Below are 23352 nucleotides of genomic sequence, written 5' to 3'. Positions count from 1 at the left end.
GTGTTCCCCTGGTGTATCCACTACAACACGTGTAACACTGGGCTCATCATTCTGACTCCCTCAAATCCTTACTTCCTTTTTGTTCTATAATTCAGGGCTTGGCATCATCCATCCACACACTCAAAACAAAATCATGGGAGTCGTCCTACATTCTCACTGCTCTCTCACGCCCTCTCCACAATGGCCAAGTCTTAACTATATATAACCTCTTTCATCGCCTGTTTGTATAATTTATATATCGTTATATCGATCAATGTATATATTTATGTATTTATATGGATTTAAAAATATATGTTTATATAAATAAATATTTCCCTCCCGTCTAGTGCTAATATCATTGCCCTATGACAATAGTCTTCCAGTTGGTCAACCTGCTTCGGGTTTTTTCCTGCTTCCAGTACAATCTCCCTCAAACATCGTCACTGCTGCCGGAACAATATAAGTAGATGACACAGTCAAATGCATAAAAGGCATCAGAGTGCAAAGAAATGGTACTTTATGTCACAGTTCAGGCAAAGTAAGTTTTTCAAAGTGTAACATAACCTATTGCTCCTCTATTCAAACCTTTCAATAGCCTCCCAATTTTCTTAGGACAAGAATCCACTGCCCTGACTGCTCCATAATAGTAGGGGTTCTGCTTGGCCTCCTTTTGCATGCTCAGCATGGTGTCTGGAACAAGGCAGGTGCTCAATAAATGCTTGTTGATTGAATGAATGGACTTGGTGGAACTAAAGCTGTTTGAATGTGTGCATCTGTGATACAGAGAGTGGCATGCAAAATGCTCTTAATGAAGAATTTAAAGGATTCAGAGAAACCATCCCCCTCCTTTGGGGTGTCTGTCCCCTCACTTCCACTTGCCCTAGGCTCCCTAGAGTCAGCAGTGATCTTTTATGTGAATAGCTTCCTCGCCTCTAGGAAAGCAATCAGATCTTCTCTCCAAGGAACACACAGAACCTGGTATTTAGCAGGTAATTAGGACTCGGTGTACTTGACATTGATGGGGTCACATAATGAGGGTTGTTAACGTGTCAGAACTCTTCGTGTCTGTTTTCACACACGTGTGAGCAGGGGAAGATAGGGAGGAGCGGGGGCCATGTTATGGTGAATGGTAAGGGCTGGGTTGGGTTGGTTTGGGCAGGGTAGGCTGGGCTATGGGAAACCTTGAATGACCGACTGATGGTCTAAGTGTGGTGGTCTGGGACATTTTAAAATAGGAGAGTGACACCATCATATCCATGGGGTCAGTCTGGAGCTAAGGAAGAGAGATTGGTGGGGACAGACTTTGATTAGCTCAGTTCCCTTTCCTAGCATCTCTTTTAGTGAGCTGTCTTAACATACACACTACCATTCATTCATTCTTTCAACAGACACTAGAACGTAGGCCCCAGGAGGGCAGGGATTTTGCCTGTTCCGTTTGTTAGTGGGTTTTGGTGTCCAGAACAGGGCCTGACACATGACAGGAGCTGAATAAATATTATTTGCAAAAACATTTATCGAATACCTCCTCTATGCCAAGCATGTAGTATGCTCCAGGATGCAAAACTTGAAAAAAGACTCAGTTCCTGTGTTCTGAGAGCTCACGTAATACTCCGTTTTGCAAGAGGGCAAGCAAAAAGGCAGTTTTCAATGCAAGACCAGACCGAAGGAAGGGGCAGTTGACTCTCCTTGGTGAAGTTGGGCCAGGTAATTCAGGGAAGCAGTAAAGGAGGAGGAGCTCCCAAGCTATTTCGAGTCATCAAAGCTTTCATTAAAAGCCATTCATGAACCTTAGATCAGCTAGTGAAGATTTCATGCCACACTTATGTGAGCTCAGGCTCTTCTTTCTACATAGGAAATTCTCACCTCACCTTGCTGCTTGGGTATCAGGGTATCCCCATCCTTTCCTAACCATTCCAATGGACCGTAAACACAGTAGGGCGCTTCCGATGCTCTCCCACACCACTTGGCCTTCACCTAGCCTAACCTGTGCTCACCTGCTGCTACTGCTTGTTTCATGGTCTATTTTCTCACTAGACTTTACATTGGATCCAAGCAGGGCACTTTTTTCCCTGTCTTAACCACGTAATTCCTACGCGGGCACAGATCCAGATTAGGGGACTCTGATGCATATAAAACTTTGGGGGCTCTATTTAGGAAAAAGATAAAAAAAAATTATAAATATTATTTAGAAAAATGAATATACCTTTAGAGCAGAAATATAAACAAATCACACATTACATAAAGCTAGCAAAATGCCACACAGTTCAGACAATTTAACATATTTTTATAAATTAAGTGCCTGATAAACTTCTACAACTTGTTCTATATTTTTGGTGAAGACCCTTATCATCTCATCAAAATGTTTACTCTTACCTACAGAGCAAATGAAAAGATAAATCATTTTTTTCAATAACATATGGTTGATATTTGTTCTTTAGTTTTGATAGTTTGGAAGCTTAAAGCATATTACTTTACAAACTAAAGTTTACAGAACCGCTGTAGATTTGTGCCATATAAACATGAGAATTCTGATAAATTTATTTCACAAAATTCTTATTGAAAAAGGAAAAAATGATGTGTTAATAATTTTCATGCTTTACTGTCAAGTATATTCCTAATAAGGAAGGAAATTCTGATTTTTTTTAATTAGGGGAGGGGTTATCCAGGCATATGATATTTTTCTTCAGCTTTATTGAGGTATAATTGACAAATAAATATGGTGTATATTAAAAGTACACAACTTGATGCTTGGATATTTGTAACACCACAATCAAGTTAATTAACATACTCATCATGTCACATAGTTACCACTTTCTTTCTCTTTTGTTCTCCTTTTTTCTGTGTGTGTGTGTGTGTGTGAGAGAGAGAGAGAGACAGAGAGAGAACACTTAAGATCCACTCTCTTAGTAAATTTCGTGTATACAACACAGTATTTCTAACTGCTGTCACGTTGTTGTATGTTAGATCTCCAGAAAGGAAATTGTTTTGACCAGGGTTGGAAGAAAACTGGACACTTAGAACATAGCCTCAAGACTTCTGTTCCCAAACCTTAAGACTCCCTGACTTAAGAGGGTGGACAGTGGGCGTGTTCCTGGAAACCCTTCTTATATCCAGACAACCAGCAATAAATCTCCATGAAAGCGACCACAAAGATAATAAATGCATCCACCAAATGCAGATAAAATGCACCTTCATCTTAACTTCTCCTTAGGTCGATCTCAAAGATGTCTGGACCACTGGACACAACAAGTGTGATACAGAGGATGTCAGAGTAGAAAGACAGGGCAGTCTTTTTTTTAATTTTTTTTTAACGTTTGTTTATTTTTGAGACAGAGAGAGACAGAGCGTGAATGGGGGAGGGGCAGAGAGAGAGGGAGACACAGAATCTGAAGCAGGCTCCAGGCTGAGCCATCAGCCCAGAGCCTGACGCGGGCTCAAACTCATGGACCTCGAGATCGTGACCTGAGTTGAAGTCGGACGCTTAACCAACTGAGCCACCCAGACGCCCCAAGACAGGGAAGTCTTATCTGACTGTGGTGTAAGTATCTTTGGAAAGCTTTACAAAAATAGAAGCCCACTTATGGCCAGATGAAACTATTGCTAAGGTCCCTTCCAGGGCTGTGGAGTGGTGTTTGTAGGTGCAGGGCCCCGATGAAGCTTTAGCGACATTAGCTCTGTGACAAATCTGCCTTTGGTGCCTGTGAGTAGGTGGTAAACATAGAGAATGAATGGCTGAAACAAAGTTTTAAAAGCATGGAATTTGGATTCAGATGGCCTGTGTGACTTTGAACACATCACTTATATATTCAGGGTTTATTTCCTAAATTTTTAAAACAGGAAGAGAACTTCATATCTTACTGATAATGTGTGTGAAAGTACTCTATAAATAAAAAGAGCAAAATACACATAGAAAACTTGTTTTTAGAAATACAGCACGTAAAGGGAGATCTAGCTTCTCCACCTTTAATTTAATATCCCAATGAGTTCCAGTTCCACAGGGATCTTCTCAATGGCTAGCTAGAGAGTCCAACTCTGACAGAGCTCCTTGGTCCGTCAAGAGCAGGGACACAACACCTCCAAGAATGGTACTATCTTGGTCGACTCAGCAGCTCAGGATTCATCTTTGACCTGTTACTCCCCTTCACTCCTCATATCTAAGCTGACTCCTTCTTTCAATCTTCTGACTCTCAAATCCATCCCATTTTCTTCATCTCAGCCATCCGTCATCGATGCCACTTTAATCTGAGGAACCATGGCCATTTCTCACCTGGACAACTCTATTCATCTCTTAACTGCTCTTGTTGCCCTCCCTCCACTCTCCACACTGAAGCCAGAGTGGTCTTATGACCACTTATGGTCAAATCTCAAAGAAGCACCTTCTAATTATATACCTTGCTGGTTTCCCAACTTTTTCAAGATAAAGATTTAAAAAAAAACAAAAAAACATGGAGTTCCTCGGTGGTTCAGTTGGTTAAGCATCCGACTTTGGCTCAGGTAACGATCTCATGGTTTGTGAGTTTGAGCCCCACATCAGGCTCTCTGCTCTCAGCACAGAGCCTGCTTCAGATCCTCTGTCCCTCTTTCTTTCTGCCCCTCCCTTGCTCATTCTCTCTCTCTCTCTCTCAAAATAAATAAATAAACTTAAAACAAAAAACCCTCAACATGGTCTACAAAGCTGTCCCTAGTTCTCCAGTGGCATCTTCAACCATGAATCCTATTGTTTATACCACATGAATTTTGCATACACTGCTTATTTTGTTTGGAGGTGCCAGGCAGTTCCAGGTTCTTCTCTTTCCCTTTTGTCTGGGGATTTTCTACTTCCTAAATTTAGACTGAGAACACTTCCTGTGGTGAAGTTCTTACAACAGCACGTACATCTCCTTCATGCCATTCATTGCAGTTGTAAATTTAAATGTATTCCTATGGTTTGATTAATATCCATTCTAAAAGAGTATTCTAAAAAAAAATATAAATTCAGGGAGGCAGTTACATCCTTGAACCTAGAACAGTGTTTGTCTTACAGCACAAGCTTCATAGATATTTTTAAGTTGTATGGATGAATCTCACTTACTTCTAGTTCCCCAAGTGTCTTCTTAATCTTAGAGTTCATCCACCTGCCCCCCTGATGAGACAGAGGCAGAAGAATCCAAGCTTCAGAGCACATATTTGTCTTATCAAGGAACCGAGCACTCCATGGTCTGGTGGGTTGAGTGCCTCAGTAGATGTTTCCCAAAGTTATTACTCAGTGAGTAGTGACAGCGGCCTCCAAGACTTAGATTTCAAATGGTCAAACCTACTGAGGAGGCTCCACAGGGGCCAGGAGTGTTTGAATGGACAGGGATGTTTATACCACCGTCTTCTTCTGAAGAGGAAGGATTCATGCAGGAGTCAGAGAGAAAGGATAAGAGGTAATTTTCCCAACCCTAACATCACCACCCCAGGTCTTTTGTCCCCTATTCCACAAGACCACACTATCCTCATTCATCCAGTGAGAATACTAAAAATCTATCTCATTGGATTGTAGAAAGCGTTAAATAAGATGACCTCTGCAGTATGCCTGGTACTAAATAAATATTTAAGTGCTGAATAAATATTTATCCCTTTCTCTTCCCAGAGAGGATGAGATGGAAAGAATGATGCTGAGGGATGGCTAACTAGAAATCCAGTATGGCTCTGGGCAAATTCTTTAGGTAAGCTACTTTTTCTCTTTGCAACTTTTCTTCCATACAAATATAAATGTGAAAGCATAAAGATAACAAAAAAACCTCTTTCCTAATCCTACAATCTAAAGAAAACACCTCTTTCCCCTCCTTTTTTGTGGTTGTATGCCTCTTTACATATTTGCACAATGGGAAATACAAGACTTTATATTTTATCAATCACCAATTGAATTGTGAGCGTTTTGAGATACACAAATTTTTAATGATTTAAAAAATAATTTTTATGGCTGAATCTAATATGAGAATGAACTGTATTTTAATAATTCCCTTACTGCTGAAGTGTTAATTTCTCCCTAAGCTTTTTTGTCCCAGACATTTTTGTGTATGTTTTTCTACATTTCTGATTAAACTAATATGAATTGGGTGCTTAGTATGCACTAAGCATCATGCTTAGTCCTGGAATTTGAAAAGACTAAGATTTGGTCTCTGGTCTGAGAGCTCTTTATCTAGAAGGAGGAGACAGAAAAGTGAAAATAAGACATGAAAGTTGATGAGTTTAGTTATAGCGGAAATTTCAAGATGCTGAGTTGACTGGGGGCAGTGAGAGAGAAGGCTTTTTGGAAGAGGTCGTACTTGGGTTACGACTTGGAGTACTAATTACCTACTTGGTGTACTAAGCCTTCCTCCTGAGTCCCACCATTGAGGCGCCTTCCCTAACTTTGACTTTGGATTTTTCTTCAGACTGAATCTTACCCTGATCTGCTTAGATTTGATGGTGTTACTCCACTGACCGGTGACTGAGTTCATTCTGCCCTAAAATGTCTTCAATCACTGAGTGACATTGCTCTCCTGCCCTCTAAGGTATCTGGCTTCAATCCGGTTCTACTTGTGGTTTTGCTGCCATAGTTATGGTCAGTGGGATGTGGTAGATGTTTATTTAGCAAATCACTGACTCTACCCCTGATTTGTAGTGTTGGCCAATTTCCCTGGTGTAAATATTCCCGCTATGGCAGATTTCACGCTACCAATATGAACACGAAACTGAGAAGGGGTATGCAGTAGCATTTAATATAGTATTTCTACCACACAGATATCATAGGCATAAATAACCTTGAGAGCATGGACAATGAAATTGGTAAAATAATTGTGAAATAATGAATTTTGAGTATTTATTACCTTTGTTTTTAATACACTTCATTCAATTATAAGTTTACGTAATTTAGTTTTTAATCATGGGTATGTTTAGCAACAGGCTCACCAAACCTCTGAAAAATCAGCTCTCACAAGTCTGTATGAGCTGACCTTTGGACACCACTGGTCATAAATACAGGAACTGGTTCTGCCCCCTCTCCAAACTCAGTGCACACTTCTTTGCCCTCCATTCTTTCTACTTCAACCACAACTGGCCTCTGTCTGCCCTTCAAAGAAGTCCCACAGGTTCAATATCTCAGAGATTTTGTACAGAAGTTCCCTCCACTGGGAGCCTCTTCCCCCAGATCTTTTTATTTAGAATGAAGCCTTCTCATAATTCAGTTCTCAGCTCCAACAATGCCTTCTTGAATAGGTCTTCCTTGTGCATCCCACTGCTTTATTTCTACTCAGTGCATCTTGCTTTTTTTTTTTTTTTTAATACTGCTTGCTCACTGGTCATGTTCCCTAATGGAATCAATGAGAGCTTTGACTGTCATGCTCGTTACTATGTGGAACGGTTTCTGACACCTAGTACATTCTCAACAAATATTTGTTGAATCAAGTGGACGTATGAATGACAACACTCAGTGACCTTACGCTGATGTTGCCAACAAGGAAGGCTAATGTAATGACTTCAGAGTCTTCAGACTACACATTCATTCACACACACACACACACACACACACACACTAAACCTCTGATCAAATACACTTGATTTACCAGCTGATTTTATTATAATCTGAAGAAATGTCTAAGTTTTCCTGAGAATTCCAGGAAGAGCCCGCTTTAAATTTTATCTTGGTTAAAACCACAACTTCACATGTTAATTGCGTTTAGTTTGTGTGGGCACCGGTCGGCGGTGATCTTCAGACTTCTGGATCGTCTACGTGGGAAAAGCTAGACGAAGAAGAAGTGTGCCACAGAAACCAGGATCTGAAGAAGCTCACAGTTAACTGATTTTGCTGGGTGGGAATTTCCCAAGTTTTTCCAATGAGACTTTGCATTGTTCTCTAAATTCTGATGACAAAAGAGTGGTTCTTGGACAGAGAAATCCATCTGAAGTATCATTTCCATGCTTCTCATATTCTTAGAATTAGATTTGGCTGTGAGTGACAAAAATTTCAAAATAAAGGCTTGAACAAAACAGAAGTTAATTTTTTCCTATATCAAATAAGTCCAAAGTCCAAGGCTGCCGGAGTGATGCTCCATGATGTCAAGAACCAGGCTTCTTTTACCTTTATCCTTCTCTCTTCTTACTCTGAAAAGCACAGCCCCCACTCCTACATTTACCTCATAATCCAACACGGCTGTTCCGATTCCAGTCAGCATTTCTGCCTTCCAACCTGCAAGAAGGAAACCATAGAAGGAGAAAGGCATGCCTCCTGCAGATACACCTCTCCGATGTTGCACAGACCTCTATTCCTTGCATTTCTTTGGTCGGATATGAGACCTGCAGTACGTCTAGCTTCAGGGAAGGCTAGGAAGTGTGGGTTTTTATTCTGGGAAGTCTTGGGGCTGGCTAGCTAAAATTTAGAGCTTTTGTTTCCATGAGAGAGAAGGAAGGAAAATGCTAGCCATCATATGCCACATCTCTGTGCTTTCTCTGTCAAGTAGGTCAAGTGGTTCCTAAACATCAGTGTGACTGTTGGGATATTTGCCATACTTCCATGAAAGTGGCCAGCAGGGGATGATGAGCCCAGTGGTTTAAACAGTTTATTGTTCAGAGCACAACAGACATGTGCGTCATGTTTACATGACTCGTCGCCCACGTCCTATGGATGTCAAAGCACAGTGGATCTGGTGAATGCTGAACACCCACTGGATCTGTGTCACAGATGAGGAACACTGAGCTTAGGAAAGTTACATCTTCTCTGGGGCTGCTGGCAACTTCTACAACCTTCTCTCCAAAGAGAGGTGTTTTCTTTACTCTGGGATGTAAGCACATTTTCTTCAGGGAGAGGGGAAAGAATTTATTACCACGGGATATTTTGGGGGATGGATATCTTCTCTATCTTTCATACTGGTCAGGAACCAAATCTGCCCTTTGATCCAGAAGGAGATACCATCTCCTTCTTCCAAGGCTGTTTCTGTGCAAAGATCCTTGAAAAGATGGTCCAAGATGGGTACAAGTGCCAGGGAAAGTATGTCTCAACTTTCACCTTCTCTAAATTCTGCATACATGCATAGACTTCGTTAAATATTTAAGGGAAAACCTCAAATTTAAAAACATCCATCAGTCCAGTTAATACTCCAATTATATGTTAAATGGAGTATGTTTTGGAATATTAGACTTTCTATACAGGACATGGGGAAGCCCATTTTGCAATCCTTGGCTCAACACTTATTGTAAAGATTTATAAAAGGAGACTAAGACACTAACACAGATGACTGGAAAGAGAGAATTTTATTAAAGAGAGTTCTGTTAGTGTGCTGTGATATTTCTCTTTTCTTTCCAGAAATCCCTCTCCTTCCCCTTGTACCAGATTAAGGAGGGTAAAAAGAACCTATCAGAGAACAGCCTATGTCCTCTGAAATTTGAGGGCCGTAGGGATTCTACCTAAGTCATGTATAAAGGCAAGAAACTGTCTAGCTTCTCTGAATATTAAATATAGACAGATGGCCACAGTGAGGACAAGCTGTACTTCACCATTGGCAAGAGAAAGGTATATAGTTTACTGTGAGATGGACCTCTCTTAGCATGGATCACAGAACCGTGTTTCAAAGTCCCTCGTGAGTAATCTCCAAGGCACATACAAAATTCCCCATTAGAGAAATAACCAGAAAGTAGACATATTTTTTTGGTACCAAATGACAACAATGCTACATTGTAACTGTAGATGCTTCCATGAAGAGCACGTATCTTCCGTGGTTTAGTGTATCTGATTTTGGGGGTGGAGGTTAGGGATGAAGCCTAGGCCAAAGATTTTAAAAATAAGTGGCAGGGATATAATCCAAGGAATAGATGGTTCACGGAAAAGTAAACGCAAAGACAAACCTTGCTCAAAATAAAAGATATAGTAATGAAAAGTATAATGAGTTTTTTGTTCTCCAGATGGTCAGGGATTTGAAAATTTGGTAAGTGCAGGAGCCTCATGGCTGGTCTAAAGGCCACATGTCTGGGCATCTAACATTTGTTCTGGTCCCACAACAATAAATTCTTAAGTGTTCTTAGCTCAAGCAGTTTATGTTGTTAGTGTAAGGAGTTTGAATGTGATACATGGGAAATTGGTTCTGAGTTTTGTGCTATATATAGCCTCTCCATCAGCCTGTGGAATGTATGGCTGAGATTAATGAGTTATGTCTATTTTAGAAAAGACTCTGTCCAGAACTGCTTTAATCTCATGGCCATTAGTTGGGTATAAAGGTGGTGGTGGCGTTGAGCTTCCAGAAGGAGTGATACATCTCTCATTCCCAGAAGGAGCACAAGTGTGTGCTCCTTGGTGAGGGTTATGGGCTAGAAACGTAGACTCCTGCTTGTCCCTAGATAATGTTGACGATCTTTTTGCTGTGACTGTTGACTCAGCAGGCTTGTTTGATTTACCCAAGTGATATCTGGTCTTTTTGTGTATCTGAACCGATCTGTTGACCTTTCTTTTTTCTTTAAACAGAAAAGCACTACATATGCTTGTTGACATTTCTTAATACTGAGGTAAGCAACCTCCCATGGGGTGGAAACATTATAAAGAAATAGAAGCTGTCACATTTTTGTTGTCGTGTGTAAATTGGCAGAACACGTGTGTATTGGGAGACCATACATAACAGTTTGCCTGTGATAGTCCCAATTTATACCCGTTTTCTCACTATATATACCACGAGCGCTTCTTTTCACTCTCAAAAAACTCCAGTTTGGATAATAAATTATATGGGCACCCTCTGGAGGATTATTTGTCAATATCTACTAAAGTGGTAAATGCCCATATCCTTCGACGTGGAAATTCTGCTTACAGTATGTTTTCATACAGACATATCCTTCCATGTATATAAAATGTGCACACATGTGCACACATGAAATTATTCATCACAGCATTAGTCGTAATAGCAAAAGATCGGAAACAATAACATTAACAAGTACTGATTAAATTATGACAACCCATACAAAGAAATACAATGGAGCTATTAAAACCAATCGAGGAAGATTTGCATGTAGCAAGCAGGTGATCTCAAGATATATAAATTAAAAGTTTGAAGTGGCAAAGTACATAACCGTGGCTGCTATGCTGCCATTTGAAAGGGAGAGGAACACAGGCTCACAAACAAACATGAATCAGATGTGCTTAAAAATCCCTGAAAGAAACTGATAACACTCGTTGTCTTTGGGGAAGACAATCAGGTGTCTGAAGGATAGGGAAGTGTGAGAGAATTTTCACTATGTGTGTTATAACTTTTTTCTTTTTGATTCATATGAGTATTTAACTCTTCAAAAATAAATAAATGACATAAAAATTATGTCTAACTTAAAAAATGAATAAAGACTTAGAGATAACCAGTTTCTTAAGCAGTGTGGGATGGCACGTTTAAACAACAAACATTTATTTCTCACAGTTGTGGAGGCCACCAAATCGGAGACTGAGTCGCTTGCAGATCCACCCTTTGGTGAGGGGCCCCCGTCTGGTTGGCAGATGGCCATCTTCTTGTATCCTCAGGCAGAGAGAGAGGAAGAGCAGAGGGAGAGGAAGCAAGTTGTCTCTACTGGGAAGGGCACTAATCCCATTTATAAGGGCTCTGCCCTCATGACCTAACTACTTCCCAAAGTCCTCAAATACCATCACACTGGAGATTATACTTTCAACAGAGAAATTTGGTGGGGTCAGGGGACAAACATTTCAGTCCAGCAAAGGAATTAATGGACCAGCAAAGGAATTAAAATAGAAAGGAGAACTTTCAAATCAGCAAAAGAAAACTTGACCTATTCCTCCAGTGGAAGGCTTAAAAAGAGAAAACGAAATAAATGGAAGTGTGGGAAGTGGAAAATATGAAATAAAATGGCAGAAATATGTACTAGCATAAAAGTTTTTATAACAAAGTAATGGGCTAAACTTACCAGTAAAAAGAAACTATCAGATTAGATTAAAATACAAGTTATACACACATACACACACACATTTGTATCTATGTATAAATGCATGGTCTACAACTTTTTTCTCTGATTTATATATTAATTTATGAAATAGGGATTTTAAAATATAATAGATATATGTACACACACACACACACCACATATATACCTTCAAGAAATAAAGAATACCCATTCTTTGCTAGTATACCTGAACATTTACACAAATGGACGATATGTGCCTGGTCACAAAGCTTTGATAAATTTCAAAGAGTAAAATCATGAAGACTGGCTTTTTAACTATAATGTAATATAGTTAGAAGTTAAAAAAAAAGAAAGAAAACCAACAATATCCCAAATACCTTGACTTTAAATAATACACTTTTAATAACTCTTGGGTTATTGAGAAAATTACATTCCAAACTTAGAACTAAACAATGATAAAAACACTAACTGTATCAAATTAATGAGACACAGCCAAAATGGTACTAATAGTACTTAAAAAAATATTTCATTTTAAATGTTTTCTTCAGGAAACAAAGAACTTTGAAAACAAATAAGCCAAGGGTTCAACTCAAGAAGTTGGGAGCAGTGCAGTAAATAAAGCAAGCTCAAGTAAGGAAATAATAAAGAAAACTGGGGAGAAACAATTCAATAGAAAACAACACAAACCCTAAAGAAGATCAGTCTTATGAATGCTGAGTCTTCACGGACAAACATCTGGCAAGATGGGGAAAGACACAGATAAAATATGGAACTAGAAAGAGAGAATAAAGACAGACAATATAACTTTTAAAAACAAGGAAAGAATGTTATGAACAGGAATATGTCCGTTTTGTTGAGATCTTGATGGACTGAATTAATTTTGGAAAACTATAGAATGAGAAGAAATAGCATAACTAGGCCAATAATAGTTAAGTAAATTGAAATATAATCTACTACTTTTCCTGGCCCTTCAAATTTTAGATCCATTGTATTTATAAGAAATATTACTTGGGGCGCCTGGGTGGCACAGTCGGTTAAGCGTCCGACTTCCGCAGGTCACGATCTCGCGGTCCGTGAGTTCGAGCCCCGCGTCAGGCTCTGGGCTGATGGCTCGGAGCCTGGAGCCTGTTTCCGATTCTGTGTCTCCCTCTCTCTCTGCCCCTCCCCCGTTCATGCTCTGTCTCTCTCTGTCCCCCCAAAAATAAATAAAAAACGTTGAAAATAAATTAAAAAAAAAAAGAAATATTACCAAATTTTCAAGAAACAAATAATTTGCATCTTCTGTAGTTTTTCCCAAAATTATAAAAACAGGGAAAAAAATTTTTTTACAACTCCTTGTGTAAGGCTACCGTAATCTTGATTTCAAAATAAAATAATGATGGAACAAGTAGTAAAATGGTTTATCTTAGTATGCAAGGAGAGCTTAACATCCAAAAGTTTTGCCAGTATAATTTTCCATGTTAATAGACTAGAAGGAAGCCATCGCATAATTTTCTCAGTAGATGCAGAAAAGGCGCTTGCTAAGTTCAACACTTCGTGATGAAAACAAACAAACCTCAGCACACGAGGGATAGAGAGGATTTCATAAATTTAATGATGGTTCCGACACCAAAACCCTATAACACACATAATAGGAATGGAGAAACTTTGGCTGCATGTATGTCTGCTATTAATGCTATTGTTTAACACAAGCATCCCCTGATGAAGCCAAATCAGAGCCAAATTCAGAGCCAAATCAATAAAAATCTCAGCTGGAATATGGAAGAATAGATGTGCATAACAGATAAGTACACTTCGGGAAAAATAAGAGAAGAAGGGGGACTTGCCAACTTGATATTAAGATACATTACCAAACCATACTGGGATATTAATAAATGCAGCAGGATAATGACACAAAAGGAGGCATAACAGAATGAACCAATGGAATAAAAATTAAATCTCAGAGGCAGGCTCAAATATAAATGGCAATTTGGAAAACTGTACACGTGGTACCAAAAGTCAAAGGGGTGTCTCTTATTATGTATCTCTGAGAAGGGGTCATTTCATCTCAGCGGAGAAAGTTCTGACATAAAAAGTCAATGACGAAAAGTCTTTGTCCATGTTGTTGAAAAACTGACTCATGACATGAAGAGAGGAGAGACAGAAAAACAAAAACAAAAACAACTCTGGGTCAGTACTCTATCCCACCCACAAAGAGATACAGATAGATTAGAGATCCAAATGTGAAAGATAAAACCAGTGATGATGAAAGGAGAGAATATTTTGTAACTTGAACGACTTCTTAAACAAGACACTAAGAGTACAAACCACAAAAATTTTAAAAGATCGATCTTTATTACATCAGAATTATTATTTTTTTTCTCAAGGAAGAACACCAGTTGACGACTGATGGTGATAGATTAGTGACTGAGAAAGGCATATGGCTGACATCTAGACTATACAAGTTATGCCTGCAAGTCAACATGGAAAGACAGGAGTCCTAGTAGAAAAATAGGCAAAGGATATAACGAACTATTGACAGCATGGGAAATCTAAGTGGCATAAATGTCTAAAGAGATATTCAAACTCAGTTGTCACAAGAGAAATGCAAAATAAAAACAGCAAAGGCATACATTTTTCAAACTGATCAGATTGACAAAGAATCAGACATTTAGAAGATGCCAGGTACTGGGGATGCTCAGCAACAGGAACTATTTGGCCCTTTCGGTAGGGGTGTGGGCTAGTACAAGCCTTTCTAATGGGCAATCTGGCAGTAGTCTGTGCAGTTAAGAATGCATGTTCCCTAGGATTTAGGATCCCACCCTTCCATCCAAGACAAATTCTCACACAGGTCTCTAAGGGGACAAGGAGTAAGGTGTTTCTTGCAGAATTGTTTGGGGTGGGACGGCCGAGGTGTCCATCACTGGGGAATGGAGAAATCAAATATGGTGGAGTAGTCCACACCAGTTAGGAAAGCAAAGAACTAGATGCACATTCACAGCATGGTTAGATCCTAAGGATATGGTCAAAGAAAAAGTTAGAAACTGTGAAATCTATAGTCCATCTATGTTCTATAGTAATACTATACCACAACATCACTCACATCCACAAAAAGTACATACAAGCACCAATATTTCCATACATTCTAAAAATCCAAGGCTAAGGGTGCCTGGCTGGGTGGCTCAGTCGGTTAAGCGTCAGACTTCGGCTCAGGTCATGATCTTGAAGTTTGTGGGTTCGCCCCCCGAACGTCAAGCTCTGTGCTGACAGCTCGGAGCCTGGATCCTGCTTCAGATTCTGTGTTTCCCTCTCTCTCTGCTCCTCCCTCACCCACGCTCTGTCTCTTTCAAAAATAAATAAACATTAAAAAATTTAAAAAAATAAAAATCCAAGGCTAAGTATTAAACACAAGGATGATACCTCCGGGGGAAGGGAGTAGAGGTAGGGAATGAAGATGAAAAAGAATGAATAAATTAAACAAGACAGGACCTTGTAGGTTTTGATTATGTGCCATGAATTCATAGATTATGATTAACTCAACTCTCCGCATATGAGGTTAAATAAAAGAGATTGATAACCTGCAGTGGTTGGGAAATCTTCAACTTCCAAATCGGTGAAGGTCAGCTCTAAGTGTACCATATACACAACTTGCGACATGGTGGACCTCTCTGTGGCCATTCACAATATCTCAATGGTCTGCACACTGCATTCTTGGATGCACCGGGGTCTAGACTTGCACCGGGGTCCAAAGCAACTTTTTTTAGGCCTCAGCACCACCCTTGTTATAAGAGCAACACATTATATTCCACACACATTTAACAAGAAGACAGCTTAAAAATCACCTACAAAATTTATATAACAACCATTGGGAGTTTTTATCTTAGTGCATAGAGAAATGTTCTCTTTTTTGCCAGAATAATATTTTTATTTTTTATTAAATTTTTTTTCAACGTTTTTTTATTTATTTTTGGGACAGAGAGCGACAGAGCATGAACGGGGGAGGGGCAGAGAGAGAGGGAGACACAGAATCGGAAACAGGCTCCAGGCTCTGAGCCATGAGCCCAGAGCCTGACGCGGGGCTCGAACTCACGGACCGCGAGATCGTGACCTGGCGGAAGTCGGACGCTTAACCGACTGCGCCACCCAGGAGCCCCCCCAGAATAATATTTTTAAAAGAAGGCATTAGTGTTTTTCTCTGAAGTAACTGAAAATTAAGTGTGCTCTAAAACCCAGGTCTGGGGCATTTTTACGTGGGACTAGCTGTCATTGTTTGCTTTTATTTATGGCATGCCTGTTATATGGCAGTTGCCATCACATCCGTTGCCGTCCTTAGGATGCCAAGAACAACAATGGATGAAATGATGCTTGTGAGGCAGTCCTGGGGCTGAAGAAAACTCTTCATCTCATGTCTACCATGCTAAAAAAAAGTATTGACATTAGATAAAGGATAGAGTCTCCTGAGGGTGGAAGTCAGGGTTTGCCCTTTCACGTTCAACAACATTGATCTTCCAGTTTACCGTAGGAAATACCAATCAGACACTCAAAGACTCCTTTTGGACCGAAGTCACATTTAATTATGTCTATATTCTTAGCATCCAGTAGAAAGCCTGGCACATCATAGAGGCTCAAGGAACCCTAAACAACAACCCTTAAAACCCCCATTTTGAAGACGAAGAAACTGAGGCATGGATTTGTCCAAAGCTACATAGCATGGCTAATCAGTGATGGAACCAGGAGTTAGTCCATTTGTTTTGGATCTCAAATAGGAGATTTTTTTTTTTTTTTTTTTTTTTTTTGGCAGATGTTTGGTCATTCTGTCACAGCATCGTGGGATAGGAGGGGGTGGATCTCTAGCAACCTCTATTATTGGCTTGTTTTCTCTCCTGGGTAAATATTAGGCAGGCCCTCGAGGCCTTGATGCCCCTGATTTTTTCACATCTCCTCTGAACCTCTGACGTGGCTGTGTCCTCGTTATTTTGTTTTCCTTCTGGCAACGAACGCTTCATCTCAGATTCCTGCTCTGAAAATATGGGAGTGAATGACATCTTCCTGCTCATTTGGAGGAGTGCAGTCTCCAGTACCCATCAGCTCTGTCCTAGCCCGTCTCCTTGTTTCATATTCTTCAGAAGGCTTAGCTCTGCCTAAATTTATGTATTAACGTATTCTCTGTCTCGCTCACAGAAAGGCAGCTTGGCCAGGGAGGCAGGGGGGGGGGGGGGCTCTGTTTCATTCACTGCTTCACCCTCAGTGCGGAGAATACCTCCCCACACACAGTACAGGTGTTCGATGATTATTTGTGGTCACACACTTTTAAACAGGATCTTCCATTTATTGAGGGTTCAACTCTATGGCGAGAACTGTACTCAGGGCGTCATACGGTACCTCGTTCTCATTCTTACTCATATTCTCACAGCATCCCGGCCAGGTGGCTGTCCCACTCTCCTCTGGGCGCTCCCGGCACTTGCCACTTGCGTGGACAGCTCGAGGGCGTGCGAATGCATTTCTGAAGTCCCAGCACAGAAAGTCTTGCTTTCTGAAGTCCCAGCACAGAAAGATGATTGGCTTAATGGTTAATAGAAAGGACCCCGCCCCCCACCAATGTAAATCGAAATTAAGATCCTGGCTGTGCTCCTATGGGGAGGGGGGTTGGGGAAGAAAGGATTATTTCTTACAGGTTTTGTCATTAGGGGATCGCGGGGTTGTTCGCACTGCACAGAACCCGCTTCCCGTGCTCTTGCGTCCTGGAGGTGCCAACCCTGTCTCACCGCCAGCGCGGAGGCGGCCCCGCGCCCCACCGAGGGCCGAGGGCCGGCAGCCAAGTCCTGCCTCCCCGCATCCGCCACACCCTCCCCTCTGGGCCGTCGGGCCAGGTGACCCGGAGCCCACTACGTCAGGACAACGCCCACCTGGGGCTTCACTGTGGCCGGTAAGTGGCAGGGGACATCCTTGCAATCTCTCCTCTCCTCCTAACGCCAGGTTAAAAACCTCAGCAGCAGCACTTGGTGTTTGCGAAACCGCCTGCCACCGACGCCCCGGAGTTAGACGCCTCACTCGCGCGGGGAGCCAGCATGTCGGCTGTGGTCCTGGAAAACCGAGGTTTTGGCAGGAAACTCTCTGACGGACAGGTGAGCCGGGGCTGGCCTCAGGGAGGGACGGACGTCTGGTCCCCGGTAGGAAAGGGTCTGAGGAATGTTGTTCTTTCCTACTCCCTTAAGCTCTCCAAGAAGTCTGAATTTATTTGAAGAATGATGGAAATGTCCAGGAAGGCAACAGATAACACGTGTCCTCAACGACCGCTCCCTAGGGAAGGACATCTGTCTTGTGTGGCTTTCAGGGAAAGAGCACTGCTTTAGGAGATGGGGATCTGGCTTCCAGAGCTGCCCCCAAGTAGCTGTGTGTCTTTTGACAAGTCACAGGCCCTCTCTGTTGCCTGCTTTCTCTTTCCTACAGTGAAGGGGCTGGTTCTCAACGATCCTCTGGTATGGGAGGTGGGATTCTTCTAGATCTGCTCTCCTGTGATGTTTATGTAGCGCTCTCAGCCAGCTTTCAAAATGGCAACGTTGTAAGAAATTGTATTCTTTTTTTCACCTTTGGGAGAAAAGGAGGCATGAAGAAGTCTTGCACTTACTCAGACCTGGGGAAGGAGAAAAATTAAACAGAGAGGGAAATGAACAGGACTTAGCCTTGGACTTGGAATGTGAGAGAACCCTAAACGTGACTTGGGGATAATACTCAGGGTGCATTCTGTTCTTCGGGACCCGTTGCCTTTGTCTTGAGGTGAAAAATGGCAGCATACATTCTTGAATTGACTTATCACACTTGCAGACTCTGGGGTTCAGACGTAAAGCCCAGCCCTGGGAGATAACGTGAGCTTACAGACAGCTGTCATTTACAAGGTCAGTGAGACCCGTCTAGGGAACAGAAGCTGGAGGGGAGAGGATAGTTGATGTTTTAGCCTAACTAGAGAGACCACAGAACTTTGGACTGACTTTTTTTTTTCTTTCTTTTTTTGAGTGCTGTGAGAAAGACTTCCTTTGGAAAGGTAGCACTTGGGAGACAGTTTGTGTTGAGGAGGGACAGTGAGGTTGTCAGATGGATGGCAGAATAGATTCTGGCCCGGTCATCATTCAGTCCTGGTGTTTCTGGCAGTGGGGCCCCTACAACCAAGGGAGGAAGTTAGGGGCTATGATCTGGTTAGGGAGCCATGGGGGCTTAAAGCTTTCTTCATAGAACACTTAGAAGATTGAGAACCACAGATGATCGCTCTTGATGACTGGGGGGTAAAAAATGAGAGTTTACAGCATGTCTTACCTTTGCATGGAAAGCAGGGTATTTAACTTTGCAAAGCTGCAGGTTTATTCATTTGAAAAATTAGGATAAAAATACCCATGTCCTAGGGTTAGGATGAGCATGAAATGAAATAGTGTCTGTAAAGCTTTTAGCACAGTTCCTGGAGCACCGTGTCTAGCCAGAACTGACTTACTTGTTCACCAAACTGGGTATGGAACACTGGCAAGAGACACAGGCACTGAGTCAAGCACAGTGGTTGGTACAGCTACACCATGGAAGGATGCTAGACAGGCAGTGAGCGGACATGGGCTCTTGTCTTTGGTTTACCGAAGCTGTGTATCGGGGAAGTCATCTAACTGGGGCAAAGAGGCTCAGTTTGGTATTTGTAAAACTGAGGGCGGGGGAGTTGGACTGGAATAGTCTTAAGCATTCCTTCCAGCTCTGAAAGTCTGCAAGAAAGACCTACTTTATGCCCTCTCGAAGCTCCCGACCCAGATGAACAGCACGTGCTGGACGTAATGCTGACATAAGGCTGGAGAGCCTGTGATGTGTCAAGTGCTCTACCCACGCCACAGGCACAACAACCCTGCAAGAGATGTTCGGCTCATGCATTCACCCAGTAGGCCTATTGTGCACCTACTCTGTGCCAGGCCCAGTGGAATTTCTGCGCTAGTGAAACTTACATTCTAGTGGAGGACAAAAGTAATACAAAACTAATCAAATGAACAAATAATTTCGTGTAGGGGAAAGAGCTGTGAAGAAAAATAGAACAGGGCAGTGGAATACAGGATAAGAGGAACTCAGAAATCATAGCTCTGAATGGCGAAGCCAGTGTTCAAATGTAGATCACACTTCAACACCCTGGGCGCTCGCTGCCACACTTCTTCCTCCTGTAGAAACACGCTGGAATATGGGGTGTAGTGTGTCCATGGCAGGATGTCTGCATCTTTTTTTCTGGTTGCCTTACACTGTGCATGTGTATACATGTAATCACACTTGCAAATACAGGCCTCCTACCATGACACTAAGATTGAAGGTGCCCTTAGAATACCTTGCTAAAGAGTATTATTGTTTGCAATTTTGAAAAATGCTCTTTCCAAGGATAACAGAATGCATTTGTTAGGTAAAACCATAGGGAATATATTTCTGCTGTCAAACGTATTGCCCAATGATCAAAACTCTTTCCATCCTGGGTGCTAGTAAAGTTCATTTTCCCTGCACTATTTCTTCCTATCTGGTGTCTGAGCTACTTTTCTCTACCTTTGCCCATCCCGGCTCTACATGTGTTTCTAAGCCAACTCATACGCTTTTGGGAAACAAATAAAGCATGGATGATGAGCCAAGACAAATATATTCTGGAAGAGACTTGCCCAAGGTCCCATGCTGGATCCACATAGTGATGTTGGAATCAGAATCTACCCAAGGCCACCTTATTTCACAAACTCCCTTGAGCTTCTTTTCATTTAAAGTCCCTCAAGTTTTGCAAAGGGGAGCTATATGTTGTCTCCCTTGGGTCTGTCACTGGGAGGCAGAATACGGATTTTGGAACTGTTGGACTCATGTTCAAATCCAGGCTCTGCCACCATTGGTGGGCTGTCCTTGGACAATCCACTTAAGCTGGCAGAGTCTGTGTCCTCCTTTGCAAAATAACATCACCCACCTCATGGGGCTATTGTGAAGACCAGATGAGCTACAACTTGGAGACTCTTATAACGGTACTAGCCGCTGCCAATGATGATGCTTATTAACTATAAAAATCACCAAGTATGGCTCCTGGCACATAGTGGGGATTCATTCAATGCCACGTCCCATTATTAATATTAATAACAATAAAGAGTAGTACCTTTCCATATGGCAAATGTGAATTTGCAGACATATTTGGGAAAAGTCACAATTTAAAAACTTGGGCTGTGTATTTATCAGTGGTTTCAAAATCTTCCACGGTGAAGAATCATCTGGGACCTTTTGAAAATGCAGATTCTAAGATCCTACCCCACATACTCAGATATGATGGGCTAGGGCAGGGCCCAGGAATCTGCATTTGAACAAAGACTCCCCAGGTAATTTTGGAATGGAGAAAAAAGGAACACTCATTGACAATCTGATCTAGAAAGTGAACCGGGGGAAAGAAGAAAGTGAAGGGGGCAGGTGTGGATTAGTATGGGCGGTCAGGAATGATATTGGATAACTGGTCTGCAAGACACAGAGGCCTTAATGTGGACATAATGCACATAGCAGAAGGAATTGTACAGAATGATACTTAGGAGCCTGGGTTTTTTACCTGCTACCTACCCCCTGTGTGACTTTAGAGGAGTCACACCTTTCTCTCTGTGGCCCATAGTTTCCCCGTCTGCAAAATATGGGGGTGGAACTAGATCAACTCTAAAGACAGGGCCAGCTCTGCCAGTCAAGTCCCACATGGACATCAGAAGCCAAATGGAATGCATAGGTCAAGGAGGGATTATTCACTTCAGCTGGGGAGGACAGAGGTCTTCTGACAGAAGTGAGACCCAAGAGGGCTTTAGAAGCAGACTTAGATATTTGAAAGGGGAGCGCGGAGGCTGGGGCAGGGCATCTGTTCTAATGAGCTGAAAAGGCAAGAAGAAAGATGATTTGCTAGAGAGGCAGTTCCTGTGGGCGGCCTTGGGAGATAAGGTACCAAGGAACTCTTGAATATCAGAAAGAGGTATTTTCTCCTGCTGGCCTTGGGAGCCTTTGGGGAATTCTGAGTAGTAGAAGGACACAAACAAAATTCTGTTAGAACCAGACTGATACAGATCACTAAGGCTGGATCACAGCGGTGGCAGTAGGAACAAAAGAAGGACCTGACCCCAAGGGTCACTTCTAGAGGTCAGGTGGGACTTGGACATGTACAGGAGCGGGAAGGTGGTGGTGACAGAGTTTTGAGCCCAGGTGCCTTCAGGTCTGAGTTGTCCCAGTTATGGGTGGCACCTGTTGAGGTATATCTGCAATGTGTTATTTTCTTGGAGGCCAACAGAAGAGAACGTTGCCAAGTGAACCAGAAATGGAAATCTTTTGTCATTTCAAAGAAATCAGAAAAGACTAAGGACTCAGTGTTCTCTGGGAGGAAGAAGATGTATATCAGACACTCCTCTGCATGTCTGTGGCAGGGTTTAAAAGAGGGAGAAGCAGGATAGAGTCTTACAAGAAGCCGTGATTCATGGATGAATGCTGGGCTCAAATGGCGTGGGGTCTCACCCTGGCTCCATTGCTGACTGTATATCTCTGAGACTTCATTTTGTTCATCAGTAAAAGCAGACACCTGCTGGATAATAAAACCTGCCTCCCAATTGTATCAAAATTAAATGAGATAATCCAAATCAAGTGCCTATTATAATGCCTGGGACATTACAGGCTCTTAATAAATGGTAGATTAACTCTACTGGAATTTTTTAAAAAGACAAAACAAATGTTTTTTAAGAAAGATAATATCACGGTCCATATAGGGATATATAATGGTTCAGTCTTCCAGTTCATTTGAAGATCTCTCTAATTACACCTGCTGATAATTTAGAGCCTGGGTTATTGACCTGCTACCCAACACCTGTGTGGCTTTAGAGGCATTACACCTTTCTCTCTCTGGCCCACAGTTTCCCCATCTGCAAAATAAGGGGGTGGTTGCCCCACCTCTGTGAGGTTCTGGGAAAATCTGAAATTTCTGAATGAAAAGAATTTCATCCTAAAGGTCATCAATATTCATGCAAGGGTTATTATGCCATCACTGGTAGAGTCTGCCCAACACAGCCTTCTCATTAAGATGATGTAACATCCATCCCACTAATTTCATTAACTTGCTTATAAGAGAGTAATTGTTCTGCATGGTTTTTTTCTTCCTAGTTTGGGGTACGTGCTATTTATTTGTCAGCACACATGGAGCTTTGTATATTATTATTGCAAAACTTTATAATTTTTAAAGGTTTCAGCTAACCCTGAGACGCCAACCCTAATCCCACATTAGTTTGCTGACATGTGGATGTAGAAAGTGCTAGATCCTTGACAAGCTTTGCTATATAGTTTAGGACATCCCTCTTCTGGTAGGTTATTTGTGTTTCTTTTATGCATTTTGTGACTTTTTCAGTAATTGGATATCATAGATCCCAGCATACAGGACAATGCTTTCCTGAGCATAATGCTTCCCTGGGATCTTTGCCAAGGCTAAAGAGTCATTCTTGTGTATTTACAATATTTCCATCA

The 23352-nt window shown here is 41.6% G+C and overlaps 1 protein-coding gene across 2 annotated transcripts in view; it reads left to right on the top strand.

Moving 5' to 3' along the window:
• Positions 1–23352, top strand: part of PAH (phenylalanine hydroxylase) — a 104759-nt gene that overhangs the window by 12963 nt on the left and 68444 nt on the right. The window contains exons 2-4 of one of the 2 annotated variants that reach the window (XM_019835418.3): positions 5594–5669; positions 6381–6500; positions 17824–17972. In XM_019835418.3, the coding sequence (XP_019690977.1) occupies positions 17916–17972 (57 nt within the window). In that variant the 5' untranslated portion in view covers positions 5594–5669; positions 6381–6500; positions 17824–17915. Of the gene's footprint in view, positions 1–5593; positions 5670–6380; positions 6501–17823; positions 17973–23352 lie in introns of those variants that run through there. The other variant, XM_045062245.1, reaches the window with a different exon arrangement.

Source organism: Felis catus, chromosome B4 (assembly GCF_018350175.1).
Source record: "Felis catus isolate Fca126 chromosome B4, F.catus_Fca126_mat1.0, whole genome shotgun sequence".
Taxonomy (NCBI): domain Eukaryota; kingdom Metazoa; phylum Chordata; class Mammalia; order Carnivora; family Felidae; genus Felis; species Felis catus.
The sequence above is the reverse complement of the archived record's forward strand: the minus strand, read 5'-3'. Positions and strand labels throughout refer to the sequence as shown.